Here is a 15,191-nt window from a genome sequence, read left to right as displayed (position 1 = left end):
TCTCATTGCATATCGACCTTCATTGAGCAAAGTTGAGATGTCGTTGGGTGGTGAGAACTCATTGAATATCTGAGCGCTGCACGTGCCATTATTTTAAATTTTCGGAAGCATGCGAACATGACCAATGAATCCCGAACGCCTCCGGAGATATCATCACGAATGGTGTTCGAATAAGGTTTCGATTTGTGAACGGGCGAATCAGATTCAATTCTTTTGGTGACCTCACGCGTTCAAAAATCACCCAAAATTAACGACGGAAAACTGTTAGTGACTCGATCCTGTGCTGATTTATTGAAGGGCCCAATAAATCAACGGGGGCCGTTTGCGGTATGTTTGTGCGTCCTTTTAAACACTGAAAGTACAAAGTAATGATACAAATGTGCTAGAATGTTAAAGTAAATGTCAATATCGCACCGATTGTCTCATCCAGAATATTTTTAATCTATTATTATATGAATGCTCTAAAAACTGCCCTGGGCCCCTTTAACAGTAGATCAAACAATAAACTGAAACTAAATGACATGTAACCATTTCTTTCTCACTCATTCACACTTAATAAGTGCAACAGAGGCAACACACAATGAGGCATATAATATCAAACATGGTTTATTCACAGGTTTCATTGCTCATGCAATCCTTTACATGCAGGCAAAATAAACTAAAATTTAAACAACTTTTGATTTTCGTTTTCTCTATTGCTTTTGTGTGTGTATGTGTGTGTGTGTTAACTTCATTGTATAAAGACTTTTGCCTGTTCTAATGTATTTTTAATTAAAACATCTGTTATTTACTTACATTTCTAAGAGAGACATAGTATTTTTTTTTCCATTCAAGGTATTCAAGTTGCTGAAGATGTCTGCACTTTGCAATCAGAGAATTTTCTTAACTTGCAAGACATTCAACTGACCAGCTTTTTTGTCTTCCCAAACATAAAACAAGAACTCACACAGTTCAAGCTACCAACAGAGATATCATACATTTGTACACATTGGCATCATAAAATTTCAGATCATTGAAACAGAAAAGATATCACTTTACCTAGCCTGGCCTAGTGGAGCCTAGCTTTGGCTAGCCTAGCTTGTCTCTCCTGTTATAATAGTGTTAACTAGTTCTTATTGGAACATTGACATTTTTTTAGACATTTTCATCAACTTGCAGCTGGTTTAAATAAAGAAATGAAGCATTCTGCATGTGTTGTCAGGTGTGCGACATTTTCCTTCTTGCTGTGACATTCAGGATGCATCAGGCACTTCAGACTCTGAAAAACAGCAGTTTACATGTTGGTCATCAACCAAGTATGAAAACAATACATCCAGACACACATGCACACATACATGCACACACACACACACTTGCACACATACAGAAACAGACACACACACAAAGATAGATACACACACAGACAGACACACACACAAATGCTAGTGAACATATACAGAGGCGGCGGCACCATTTCTTAGTTGTGGGGGCGAAATTTTTTCATAGCACTGAATCGAGGGCCGAAGGCCCGAGGCGTCGCGCCGGAGGCGTGACCTTCTAGGGTCCAAACCCTTTAAAATCCAAACCCTCTGAAACGCTATTTCCTGCCTTTGAGGGGAAAATTTTGCTGCCAGACTAGGCTAACTTCAATGGCATTTCCATCAAAAATACACATAGTTTTAGCTTTTTATTGAGGGCGACACCCCCAACATATTTTCACCAATTCGAGCGGTTAAGGCACGAGCCGTTGCAAGGTAGGTTCTGGGAAATTTTTAAATCTAAATCCTCTGAAACGGCATTTCCTGCATTTTGAGGGACAGATTTTGCTGACAGAGTAAGCTGAATTTAATGACACTTCTATAGTAGTGAAAACGATTTTTGAGGGAGACGACCCACGCCCCAACATATTTTGCACTACGTTGTCGTGAGCCCCAAAGGCGCAAGCCGTCACAAAAGAGTTCTGGAGAAATTTTGAAATCAGGACATTTCAAATGCCATTTCCTGCATTTGAGGGGAACAATTTGCATGTAAACAAAGCTAACTTTGGTAATGAAATTTCTACTAGTAAAAAGGGTCGTGGGGGACGACGCTCCGGCAACCCCACCATGTCCAGTGCCAAAGGCGTGAGTCCTTTGAAATTTTGGACCCTCTGAAACGTCATTTCCTGCATTTTCAGCGGCAAATTTTGCCAGTTAGTGAGTAGACTAGCAAGATTTGATGAAAATTTCATCAGTGAAAATTTTCACAAGGGTTTCAATTTGATTTTTGGGTGTTTCAGCTGATTTTATTGTGGGGGCAACGCCCCCACGACCTATTTTTTGTGGGGGCGACGGCCCCCACTGCCCCCACGGTGCCATTATAACCTCCATGAATATTTCATAGAGGTAATAAACCTTAAGCCTGCTAAGGTAACTGTTAAGCACCAAATGTGTATTGTTAATTGGGTTATAGAACGAAGGGAGAGGGTTCAAGTCTTAAGTACAGTGTACTTAAAGTCAAGGTGAGGATTAAGAACAAAAAAGTTACCTTTTGACAATCTGGACGACATCCTCGTCATGCAGAATATGCTCCTTGCCGACTTTCTGGGGTTGATGTTTGACAGAGGATCCCCACACAAGGGCACTGGGGAACAGGGACAGGATTTCACAGCAGGTAAGTCATTACAAGGACACTTTATAAGGACACCATTAAGTAACAGAGAAAAAATATACATATCTTAATAATCCATCAACAGATTCTTGAATTACATGTATTCTCGTCCAAAGTTTGAAACAGCATTGGCCCCAGCAGTTTAAAAAAAGTTGCCAGGGCCACAAGAGCTATCTACCACTCAAAAATCAAGACCGCTGCGGGCAGTATGTCCAGAACACAAGATATCAAAGTTTCGCTGCAGTCCATTAGTAAGCTGCTATGACACAGACACATGCAGACAAACTCACCCTAAATCTAATTTTGGCAAAGGTAAACAACTCTGTTTAACTGAGTTCAGTCACTGTTAGTCTTGTTGAAAAATTTGATGCCTTTTTCCCATGTTGAAGATGCTCCAAGGATTTTTTAAGTCATGAGATTTAGTACAGTACAGAGAGACGTACTATTTAAACTCCTTGATGAGGCTTTTGTGGAGCTTGTTGCAGAAGTCCTCGATGGCTGAGTGCCTGTGGTCCAGCACCACCGGGGCCTCGTAGTCGGGAAGCTGACCCTTCGGCTTCGTGTAACTGGAAATCAAGGCAAATGGCCAAGCATTAGAATGAAAGTTTATCTGTGATTGACAATATAAAAAATCTTATCTTTTTACCTACAATCTGACATCCAAAAATTTTACCTTCATGACATGAAATGTTAAAAATGTATTTTAGTACAGTAGAAGCATAATTGCATAACAGATTAATGCACACTTCTGTTAACTGCAGCGGTCCAGCTGAATATCTTTGCATTATTGCACCAGCTGGATAATTGCACGAAATACGCTGGCAAATAGGCCGTGCAATTAAACGGCTTCTACTGTATCCTTGAAATGATAGGTCTATACATGCATATGAAGAAAATGGGCTTCCAAACAATGAGCTGGGTAGGAAAAAGAAAACCCTGGAGATAGCCCTGATTTCTATACACAAGCTGACATAGGCTTATTCAATTTGAGTAGTATAATGAAATTCATCAAAAGCTTGTTGGTAAGCACTTTACTCCCTGCTGTGATTAAATGAATTGCTGGAAACACCATGCACATGCAAGTCAGCAAGTTAAGACGTAAAGATGAAATGAAGTTTGAAGGCGTTTATTTTAAGAAATAGCCCCAAAAGCATTGAAATCAGTAATGGCAAACCACACAAGCACATAATGAAACATAGACAGACCTGAAGTCAAAAATGGACAAGCCAAAAACAATATAACTTCCCCCTCTTCAAATTTATGAAAAACTATTAGTCTGGGACATGCCAAGATAAAACAGAGGTGTTGAGTGGCTTACATTCTGACCAGGTCGAGATACTCCCACATTTTCTCCAGTAAGTCGTCAAAGTTCCACTTGTGGTGAGCAGAGATGGGCACACAGTGGGGGATTTTATAGATGATGTCCAGCTCCTGATGGGGAAATGGTTATTGAGATGTTTATCAATAACTTAACTGCACAACAACTGTACAAGGTACGACATATTACATCCTCTGCTACATGCAACATACATGTAGCAACCATTTAATTGAATGACATGGTACAGCTTACAGCATCTCTAGAATTGTAGTGGTATCAACTATCAACAGTCACAGTAATATATTGTCTACTATAACCAAAGAATAATATAGAAATCTTTATTTGTAAGTCTACAATACTTACTTCAATGGAGATCTGGTCAATTTTGTTGAGCAGAAAAATGCAGGGAATGTAGACCCTAGAAGAAGGTAAAACAGAAAAATTTTCACACATATGCATGCTACATTTTTCCTTTTTTTTTCAAACAATACAAGTAATGTTGCATGGATGTATGTACAGAACCAAATGCTACATTGTAGTCGAGTCAATGATTCAGTGACCTTCCTTTTATGGGCAATCAATACAATAACTTTCTCAGCCAGTGATTTTCAAACCAGATAAAACTATTCACAGAATACAGATCAGCAAAGATATCAGCAAAGGGAGCAAAAAGACTTTCGGTACATGTACTAAAAACAATATAAAGCAAACAAATAAATGAGTTAAGTTAAAAAAGTTAAACCCTTCCCACGCCAAGGGCAGTGCCCATTTCTGGCGCATAGGGCGGTGCCCATCTCTGTTTCGTTAGCCCTGGGCCACACACAACGCAATCACTACAGCAGGGGGCTAGTCCACTGGTAGTGGTGTGTGTTCAACTTCCATACTCTTTCCCGAATGCTCAGTGCTAAGCAGAGAAAGCAGCATGTACCATTTTTATAGTCTTTGGTATGACTCAGCCGGGATCGAACTCACGACCTTCCGAATGCAAGGCGAACACTCTACCCACTAGGCCATTGCACCAGCAAAACAAACAAATAAATGAAGAAACAAATAAAAAGTCCCACCTGTTTCCCTCGATGACGTCGATCAAGTCATCAGCGCTAGCGTCGTACCTGACCAGGATGTCAGCGTTGTGGATCTTGTACTCTGCCAGGATCTGTTTCACCAGGTCTGAATCCAGCTCTGACTGTGGTACCTGTGGAGAGGGGGCATTTACTAATTACAGACTAGTTTCTTTGCTTGAACCTTTATTTATCCATAAGAAGCTCAAATCGGCCTGCAGGCTGCTTTTCATTGAAGTCATGGGGGAGGTAAGGGTCAGATAGTACATGTATCATTACAATTTTAGGAGTGTGTGTGTGGGTGTGTTTGTTGTGTGTAAGTGTGTACAATGATTACTTCACTGTCCATTGTTCCGTCAATAATGTATTAATAAAGCAATGGCATAATTTTCTACACAATCACATAATGATGATGTCTACAAGTTGCAAACGGAAAATTGTCTTACTGAGGGCTGGAAGTTGATACCTCCCTTGTCCTTCTTGCGGAAGTGAATGTTTGGGGGCTCTTTGTTCAACCTGTCCAAGAAAGAAAGTCTCAATCACTCAGAAGGAAAAAAAATGTGTGGCAACCCTCATAAAAGGTGCTTCTCTACCAGCAATATCTAAAGACAATACAAATTAGGCCATCTTTCCACCAAATGTTGACATTAAGTAAGTTAAATCCTTCCCAAACAGGTGTATAGGGAGGGGCCTACCTCTACTTCCATAACCCTTGGGACAAACAGGCCACTACAGCAGGGGCTAGTAAAACCCTGGCTAGTACACTGGAAGTGATGTGTGTTCAACTCCCATACGTTTTCTCATTTTAACTTAAGAGCTCAGTGCTAAGCAGAGAAAGCCGTTTGTACCATTTTTTTGTACAAGTCTTTGGTATGACTTTGCAGAAGATTTAAACCCACCACCTTACAAATACAAGGCGACCGTACTACTATCATTTAGTCTCAAGGCCATATACATGTATATTACACCAGTTACATAAAATCTGAGTTTACCTGATTCCGAACCCCTCCAGTTCGTGCTCGATGAGTCTCTTGTGTCCGAGCGGCTTCAGAACGTCCAACACGATGAATATCAGACTGCAGGTACGGGCAACTACAGATGACAGGAAAAAATTGCATTTGAAACTTATTTTTTATACTAACAGTGGGAAATTTTGAACATAGGTGTTGCACTCTTAACAGTTAGCCTGTATACAGGCTTTTAGCTAGGAGTTTATAATAGGGAGTCCAAACTCATTAGTGAGTCGCGGTAAGTGACTATTGTAGGGGGCATCCACCTTCCATGGTGCAGAGTTTTTCATGGTTTTAAGTTAAAACAGTGCATTCTAAGGTATCCCAAGAGGCAAAAATACTGTTACAGATGTCACAGTAGAAGACTTTGACCACAGATGACCTGGTTGCAACCCTGGTCAATCAGAATTTCATGCTTGTCAGAAGATTTTCTCACTAGTATAGGGCGTCCAGGGGCATCAAATTTCTTGTTATTCTAAGAAAAGTGCGTCCAGATGACACGTTGACGCATACCTTGCTAAAAGCCTGCCTGTATACCAGTTTTCCCCTCAATTCTACAGTATACATAATTAATAAGAATAACAAATGCTGTTTACAGCAACAAATAGTAGTAAAGATGACAGTAAATAAACTGGACAAACCTGCAATAACTTGCTTCCCTCTGCCTTTTCCATCCTTTGCTCCTTCTATAATACCTGGAAGATCCAGCAACTGTGCAAAAACAAATACAGTGGGATGTCACCTACATGTATTTCCTAACAACCAATGGCCCTAACAACCAGTTGACATGAACAATTCCACGGTCCTTTCCATATGTTTGTACAGTTTTAGCCAACAAAATTTAATAGTTCTAAAAGTTAAACTTGAATTTAACAGAAAACAATTCTTGCCCTGACATTACATGTTAAACTACGTAATGTACATCGATCACCAACTTGTGTCCTTACCTGAACTTTTAAGCTTTAAGTTAAAACTGTAAATGAAGAAATGTTTGCAGTGGTTTTATGTTTGCAGTTTTGGCAAAGGCCACTTCACCGCAAACTCAAAACCACTGCAAAACATTTTTCCATTACAGTACGTGACTTCAGCATATGGCACTACTTAAAACCACCATGAACACTCCTGCCCCCAAGAAATTAAATCTCTGAGAACTGCATAAACAGTATTGTGACCTAACCTGAACTTTATGATGACCTTACCTGAACTTTTGCACCCTTGTACTTGATGACCCCGGGTACGGTGGTGAGGGTGGTGAACTCATAAGCAGCCACCTCAGAGTACACACCTGCCAGGTTACTCAGGAGGGTCGACTTACCCACGGAGGGGAAACCTGAAACATTCACACAGGTTACTCAGGAGGGTCGACTTACCCACGGAGGGGAAACCTGAAACATTCACACAGCCAGGTTACTCAGGAGGGTCGACTTACCCACGGAGGGGAAACCTGAAACATTCACACAGGTTACTCAGGAGGGTCGACTTACCCACGGAGGGGAAACCTGAAACATTCACACAGGTTACTCAGGAGGGTCGACTTACCCACGGAGGGGAAACCTGAAACATTCACACAGCCAGGTTACTCAGGAGGGTCGACTTACCCACGGAGGGGAAACCTGAAACATTCACACAGGTTACTCAGTGAGGGTGGTGAACTCATAAGCAGCCACCTCGGAGTACACACCTGCCAGATTACTCAGGAGGGTCGACTTACCCACGGAGGGGAAACCTGAAACATTCACACAGCCAGGTTACTCAGGAGGGTCGACTTACCCACGGAGGGGAAACCTGAAACATTCACACAGCCAGGTTACTCAGGAGGGTCGACTTTCCCACCGAGGGGAAACCTGAAACATTCACACAGCCAGGTTACTCAGGAGGGTCGACTTACCCACGGAGGGGAAACCTGAAACATTCACACAGGTTACTCAGGAGGGTCGACTTACCCACGGAGGGGAAACCTGAAACATTCACACAGGTTACTCAGGAGGGTCGACTTACCCACAGAGGGGAAACCTGAATTAAAACATTCACACAGACTTTTCTAGAACACTGCAGGGATTGAATTATTTTCTTCAGTACAGGATCAAAATAAGAAAAATCATTGTATGTGAAAACAAAACCTGCCTTGGTAGTAAGTTAGTACAGCTTTTGCCTTGCTTAAAACTTTTTTTAGTTCATCATTTCAAATTTTCCACAGAATTTTTTTGTAACAAGAAATTTTCTTCCAACAGGAAAAGAGAGAACTCACCAACAAACCCAATCCTGGCATCTCCTGTCTTGGCAACATCAAAACCTACATGGAGACAAGAATAATTCAATCAAGCCAAACTTTATAATTATCACTGACTAGTGCTGTCTAGAAACTAGAAACCTTGGCCGAAGATAGACGAAGATGGAAAACTTATGTTGATGGCATTGCTGCCCCTACGGCCGGTGAGGCTATGGGAGCGGTGAGGTGAGGTGAGGAGTGCTGTCTGTTTTGTTAAACTGTGAACTGTTTTATCATTTGATTTAATTGTTCATAATGTGAGTTTCTACAGGCCACAGCAAGTAGGCTTCATGGCTCAATCCAAACCTGCCCAAGAGGACCATATGGACACTATAGACAGGATTCCTTATGCTAACTAGTGTCAATGGGAAATATCATACATAAAGGGACCATCCAAAAATGGTCACAATGGCCAAGTGGTCTTTATGCTGATCATTTGTAGATCTATGTACATGTTCAAAGACCACTAGTGTGGCCATCACTCACACCCTTTTTGTTATTACTTTCTTGCACTTATTATTTTTGTTGGAGCACCACCACCGGCCACACTAGTGCCGTGCACCTCGTGACACCTGGGGGGGATGCCTCTGAAGGGGGTTTGCCCAGTAATAGAAATGTAAAGGTTTGACTGTCTGTGATTTATAACACTGACTTGAATATTCTAGCACGTTAAGTTGCAAGTTCTTTTTTTCAGCTGGGATATCTACCTTCTCCTGCTTTCCCGCCGCCGCCACCTTTTGGTTCGATGAGTTCCCGTCGGAGCTTCGCCAGACGAGCCTTCAGCAGACCCAAATGGGCGCTGGTCGCCTTGTTCTTCTGGGTCCGAGCCATCTACATCGGTTTTTACCACGAGCATCATTAATATGAAGCATTACATGAAAAAATATTGGGTGTACATGGACTTTTGTTTTTGTGCATCCAAAATTGGAGCTGTGCACCTAATTTTTGCACTTTCGGACCATATCGGATAATTGTGCACCATATCGGATAATTGTGCATATGCTTTGTTTGGAAACGGCCAGACAGCTAAAGCAAAACACTTCGACTAAACTAATGTACTAGTTCATAAATTATTGCAAGTTCAGCTATCATTTTCATGAAATTCGAAAAAAAAAGATAATAGCATCTGATTCCATCAATCAATCAATCTTTGACTTATGTACACACACACTTGAAACCTGAAAAAAATGTTGAATTTCATATTGAATTGTTATTTTATATTTGTCAATTTTAAACATATGTACTGTCAAAAAAGTTATTAGCACTCCTACCTGACCGAAGAACTCTACTACATGTATGCTCTACTCTAGAACCCCCCCCCCCCCAATTCCATCTGTGATGCAATATGTTCGTCGTACATTTTCGTAAAAATAGCATATTTGCTGGCAGTGTGTGTGGTTTTAGTAAAACCGTTCAATTCTAGATGTTCTTAAGACTGTTGGTACCTCACCTCGGACTCGATCTCGGCTATTTTCTCCAAGACGCCCATGATTTCTTGTGAGGAACTTCTTCACGACGTCGGCACTTTCCCTCCACACCGGAACCTGTCTTCACGCCAAGTCTCGTCATAGATCATCACGTGACCAAAATATACTGCCCAATTTTACCCATTTTCTGCGCCTTTTCCTCACAATATACGGGATGTCATTAATCATATATCCATTCAGAATAATACTGTTTTCGTGTTTTAAACTTTGGTTTGTCTAAAACAGAGTTAGAGCGATCTTTGTAACCTAAGATCTTCTGCCAAACTCGAGACTTTGCGAGACTTGGAATACCAACATGGCGGCGCCCATGCGACTTTTGTCGCGCATGTTTTCACACCAAAAGTCACTTTTCGCGCCTTTTCCCGCCGTATCGTCACAGTTGGACTACCGCGTACGACAATTCCATGGATCAAGCGTTTGTTTCATTCCAAGGAGAGGTGGAAGAACAAGAGAATCGATCGAAAACGACGAGAATATCATGGAAAATTTTGAGGGGGAGGGGGGCAGATATGAGCATGACATGTTTTCAGAAGTCAGAGGACATTTTCCCCATGACAGGGAAGTTGAGTCGCATAGAGGGAGACATCAGAAAAGATTCAGCTCTCAAGTAGATATCAGACCACATAGCGATGATAATCTTTCGTATTCAGTCGAGAGCGATCTTCAAATTTTCGATAAACCTAGAAAGAAGCGACGGAAACCTCATTTCGAAACATTAGACGAGCACGAACGAAAAGGACACCAGACTAAAGTGAGTGCCGACGATGTCAAAGTCTCGTACGACGAGCCGCGGGAAAAATGGTGGAAGTATCGCGAGTTCGAAAAGGTTCAACCAGGCGATGATGAACTTCTTCAGTTCGAAACACGGATAGAACAACTGGCAAAGGAACAGAGACAGCTGAGAAAAGAACAGAGAGAATTTAGGAAAGGCCAGGAGAAAAAGGAAGATAAACCAGAGACTGCTAAAGACATAGCCAGGAGGCTTCGTGAGGAGAGGTGGGCGGAGGAAATAGCTACAGGCAGAGGTTTGAAGGTAAGTCATTGTTACTGACACAAAGAATAAGCCTATTCACACTGTCACAGTTTGAACTGCTTAAGGTCAAAGGCAAGGGCCAGATAAACAGCTTTTGTCCAGACCATGCTTGTCCAGATGTGTTTTGCTTATGTCCAGGACAGGTAAAATAACTTTAAAAAAAAAGTTTCTTAAAGATGAATCTCACCAAGGAGCTTTTATCAGTAGGAGAGAGTACGGATTAGTTTCCATTGTTCGTATGTTCGTAGCGGGCGACAAAATTTTATTAACACCCACGTGTCAAAAACCCGCATCTGCATACATTTCACCCACGCAAGCTTTTGTTTTCCCTTTGTTTTGTGGTCATATTCATGGTGGGGCGGCCTGGGGATACAAACATTGTGTGTAGCGATCTGATTTTTGCGATTTTGTCGACGATGTTGAACAGAAGAGTAACTTCGGAATACATACAGCGGCGGCAATATTCTCTCTGACTGAGGGTGAAATTTCAAAGCCATACGGCGACCGTACAGCGCCGCCGCTCGGGTACGGGCTAAGCCTAAAGGCAAAATTGTCTGAGGCAAAGTCTACGAAAAAAACTGGTAATATTCCTACAATTAATGATGACTGTGAAAAACCTGACTCATGATCACAGGAACAAGTTTTTTTTAAGTATGCAACAGATATATTTCATAAATCGATACAAATACAAAGTTCAAAATTATGCCTGGAGAACTCAAGACATTATATACGAAAACCCGATCGTAACGAAAACCATGAAAACTATGCTCTCCCGCCTTACCTTCACCTTATTCCAGGCCCGATGTATCCTCTAAAAACACGGGTGGTTCGACAAAAATGAGCAAGGTTCGACCAACAGTGAACACGCCATTTTACCGAGCACATCATCAACAGTTACGAAAAAATATCAGCTAAATGAAGAAAAACGTCATATTTTTTTAGTAGCCATCTGAAAATACATGTGAAAATTCATAATTCTATCGCAAGAAAACAGACCTCGATCCGCGAAAATAGGCCTAAACTGGCCCATGTTTGTTGTACGGCGAAGAGAAACATATCAAACTGTCCGCCATTGTGCCCTCTACCGCAAGATGACGTAGTCACATGCCTGCCGAGTTTTCCAAATAAGGGAATCGTCGGAAACCTGACCCACTTCGCCTCTTGCCGATCGGGCTTCGGGCTGGCTCGAGGGCTATGACGTAATGGCGTGGCTCATTAGCATAGAAACCGCGCCAACCGGCGCTACGAACATCAGATCAGACGGGCGCCGCGCAGGGCAGTAAACAAAGCCGGCGCTGCGGGATTTAACGGGCCAAACAAAGGCGAACAGCGGGCGGGTAACTCCATACTCTCTCCTCCTGATAAAAGCTCCTTGATCTCACTTAAGATGTGTCGTAATATTATTTGTTATCATTTGTTCACAGCAAGGAAGTTATCCATAGAGATTGAAGTTCATGTACAGATACATGTTACGTAGAAACACCAGTTCTGAGATCTGATTTGTGTCTCCCTACGCAACGGCCAGTTTCCTTGGCAAAGGTGTCCTAAATCTCACTGTAGAGATGTCTTGATATTTGTCGTCACTCTCTTTCAGGACATACGGGAGTTGGACCTGTCCAGAGAGAAGTTTCTGTACAAATGAAAACACCATGTAGCAGACCTGACCCACGTGTCTCCATACACACTGGCCAGTATCCTGAAGAAAAGCCTTAATTCTTAAACAGATCTTTCATCTCACTAAAGATGCATCTTATTTTTATCTCTCTTCTATAGGACATACAGGAGTTGGACCTGTCCAGAGAGAAGTTCCTGTACAGATGGAATTACCAGACCTAACCCATGTGTCTTCCTACAATTTGGCTAGTATCCAGAGAAAAATCTTTTTTTAACATGTCTTAGATCTCAATCACGATGCATCTTATATTTTATCTCTCTTCTATAGGACATACGTGAGTTGGACCTGTCCAGAGAGAAGTTCCTATACAAATGGAAACACCAGGTAGCAGACCTGACCCACGTGTCTCCATACACACTGGCCAGTATCTTGAAGAAAAGCCTTCTGTATGATGAAGGTGACATTGTGGCCATAGAGAAGCCCTATGGAGTTCCTGTTCATGGTGAGTCTGATGAAATGCTTAATCTCCAAGCAGATCCTACAATGGCATAAGATAGTACCAAACTGGCCAAATAAAACAAATTAAGTGAAAGTGGAAACACATGAGAAGTTCTGATGATCAAGTTTTGAATGAATGAATGTCTTATTGACACATGGTACATCTCAGCTGGCTAAGTAACTTTGTGTAGTTAACTCAGATAAGTGTCAACCAAAAAGGACAACTAAAGTATTTCAAATTTTTACCATAATTTTTTATAACAGTACCACATTGTTCATACTACAGAACAAACAAAATGAAACAAAACAAAGTTTGAAGATGAACCTTCTGTTGTTCAGGTGGACCAGGAATGGGGGTCAGCATAGCCGACTCCCTCCCCATCCTACAGCAGGCCCTGAAGACTGACAGACTTTACCTGGTTCACATGTTGGACAAGGAGACAAATAAACAAACAAACAAACTCTTCTGTTGTTCAGGTGGTCCAGGAATGGGGGTCAGCATAGCCGACTCCCTCCCCTTACTGCAACAGGCGCTGAAGACTGACCGACTGTACCTGGTCCACAGACTGGACAAGGAGACCACAGGAGTCATGCTGCTGGCCAAGACTGACGACATGGCACGCCAGCTGCACAGTCTCTTCAGGCTCAGGAAAGTCATCAAGAAATACTGGTAGGGTTTTTCTTGTTTGAACCTTCATTTATTCGTGAGTAGGTCAAATCGGCCCTCAGGCTGCTTCTCATTGAGGTAATGAAAGTAACACATAAAATGAAGATTTAAGTCGGTTGGAGTTGCTGGTGTTGAAACTAGTATAAAACCTAGTTGTCTACATTGTTAGAAACCTTTGCTGTTTTTTGTTGTGCCCAGGGTGCTGACTATGGGAGTGCCATCACACGAAGAGGGTAAGTCTCCTTCTCTTTTTGCTACTACTGTTCAAGTATGTATGTCTAAGTTTTGCAATCCTTCCAACAACACACAATAAACTTTGTGGTTTAACATGTTGGAGAGAAAGACTGGAGACTTCTGAGCAACTTTCTTGTGATCAAAGAGAAAGAGATCTCAGAGTCAGACCAGTTTTGCTCAATGAATAGTTGAGCTACTACCGGTAGGACTCTTCTGCTTTGTAACATTTTAGGTTCATTCTCATTGTAATGTAAAAAAAATGCTGTTGCCTGCCTTTACAATTTGATTTGGATCAAATTATAGACAACAGCACTGCTCTCTTCAGTTTTCGACAACCCCTCTATGCACCACAAAAATTGTATAGGTTGAAAACTTTAGAAGAAAATCATAGCGGATGGGATTTCACCCCCTAAAAATGACTCAAGACTTCTTTGTCCATAGGCAAGGTCAATAACCAATGCACTACTATGTACGTATACATCTTGTTCCTCTCCCTACCCAGGCGTTGTAGACATCCCCATCAAGGAGGTGGAAGTGACTGCGCAGGGCAGGCCCCACCATAGGATGGTCTGTGTTCCAGAGTACAGTGAGGAGACCAAGCTGATCGTTAAGAAGAAACGGAAGAGTACCGACGCCCAGATTGCCGTCACTAACTTCCGCGTTCTGGACAGCTGCGGCTCCTGTGCGCTGGTCGAATGTCAGCCTGAAACTGGTGAGAAACACTCAAACACACACTCACTCTCCGTTTTAATGTCTGTTGTTCCCCATCTTGTGGGGGTTAGACATGCTTGCATGTGGATGGGGGGCTTGATGGCAGCTCGCCAGCGTCCTCTGTCATTTGCGTTGGCACTGTGTAGGTTTAGGAAGTGTATGTCTTCCCTTATGTTGTCTGTCCATCTCTTTCGAGGTCGCCCACGAGGGTTCAAAACGCTACAGAATAAAGATCACACTTTTCACTCTTCATTCTTAGTTTGTATATGGCTTTACCAAAGTATTTCCTTAGTTCTCAGGCTTTTAGTAAAGGATTTTATTATATGGGGTCCAAATTTCTTTGTGAGTCACGGCAAATGATATAGGCTCGTGTATTGTAGGGGGTCTGGAGGCATGCACCTTCCATGGTGTGGAGTTTTCAAGAATTTTAAGTTAGAATGGTGCATTCTAAGGTGACCTCAGGGGCAAAATTCATTTCTCAGACATTTTAAGGTAAAAACAAGAACTATTCACTACTCATGACCACGAGATATCAAAACCTGACATTACACCACAGTACTTAAGAAAGCTGCATTATCAAGTTTTGGGGTCTCATAAAGTTAAGTCAGTGTGGCCTAAGGGTAACTATGCAGTATGAGTAAGGAAGTGAAGTCTGCCATC

General features: G+C 42.0%; 2 protein-coding genes across 4 annotated transcripts in view; one reads left to right on the top strand and one right to left on the bottom strand.

Annotated features, from left to right (window-relative positions):
• Positions 1-588: 588 nt before the first annotated feature.
• LOC118426284 (GTP-binding protein 128up) lies at positions 589-9,904 on the bottom strand. 3 transcript variants are annotated; one of them, XM_035835583.1, is made up of 14 exons: positions 9,737-9,904; positions 8,994-9,117; positions 8,266-8,310; positions 7,670-7,743; positions 7,217-7,273; positions 6,659-6,728; positions 6,000-6,099; positions 5,454-5,523; positions 5,011-5,141; positions 4,310-4,364; positions 3,947-4,059; positions 3,072-3,194; positions 2,506-2,601; positions 589-1,258 (listed from the first exon to the last, which is right to left on the bottom strand). In XM_035835583.1, exons 1-14 carry the CDS (start codon positions 9,773-9,775, stop codon positions 1,252-1,254), a joined length of 1,104 nt encoding a protein of 367 aa, XP_035691476.1. In that variant the 5' UTR covers positions 9,776-9,904; the 3' UTR covers positions 589-1,251. The 3 variants fall into 3 exon arrangements, with proteins under 3 accessions (XP_035691476.1, XP_035691475.1, XP_035691477.1); XM_035835582.1 differs by lacking the exon at positions 7,670-7,743 and having other exon boundaries at positions 7,217-7,347; XM_035835584.1 differs by lacking the exons at positions 589-1,258; positions 7,670-7,743 and having other exon boundaries at positions 2,502-2,601; positions 7,217-7,347.
• A 126-nt stretch (positions 9,905-10,030) lies between these two features.
• LOC118426277 (mitochondrial RNA pseudouridine synthase Rpusd4-like) overlaps positions 10,031-15,191 on the top strand; it is a 7,650-nt gene continuing 2,489 nt past the window's right edge. The window contains exons 1-5 of the mRNA XM_035835573.1: positions 10,031-10,806; positions 12,749-12,923; positions 13,397-13,589; positions 13,785-13,819; positions 14,323-14,532. Of these exons, the coding sequence (XP_035691466.1) occupies positions 10,069-10,806; positions 12,749-12,923; positions 13,397-13,589; positions 13,785-13,819; positions 14,323-14,532 (1,351 nt within the window). The 5' untranslated portion in view covers positions 10,031-10,068. The remainder of the gene's footprint in view (positions 10,807-12,748; positions 12,924-13,396; positions 13,590-13,784; positions 13,820-14,322; positions 14,533-15,191) is intronic.

The sequence above is a fragment of the Branchiostoma floridae genome, chromosome 11, assembly GCF_000003815.2.
Source record: "Branchiostoma floridae strain S238N-H82 chromosome 11, Bfl_VNyyK, whole genome shotgun sequence".
NCBI classification, from domain to species: Eukaryota; Metazoa; Chordata; class Leptocardii; order Amphioxiformes; family Branchiostomatidae; genus Branchiostoma; species Branchiostoma floridae.
The sequence above is the reverse complement of the archived record's forward strand: the minus strand, read 5'-3'. Positions and strand labels throughout refer to the sequence as shown.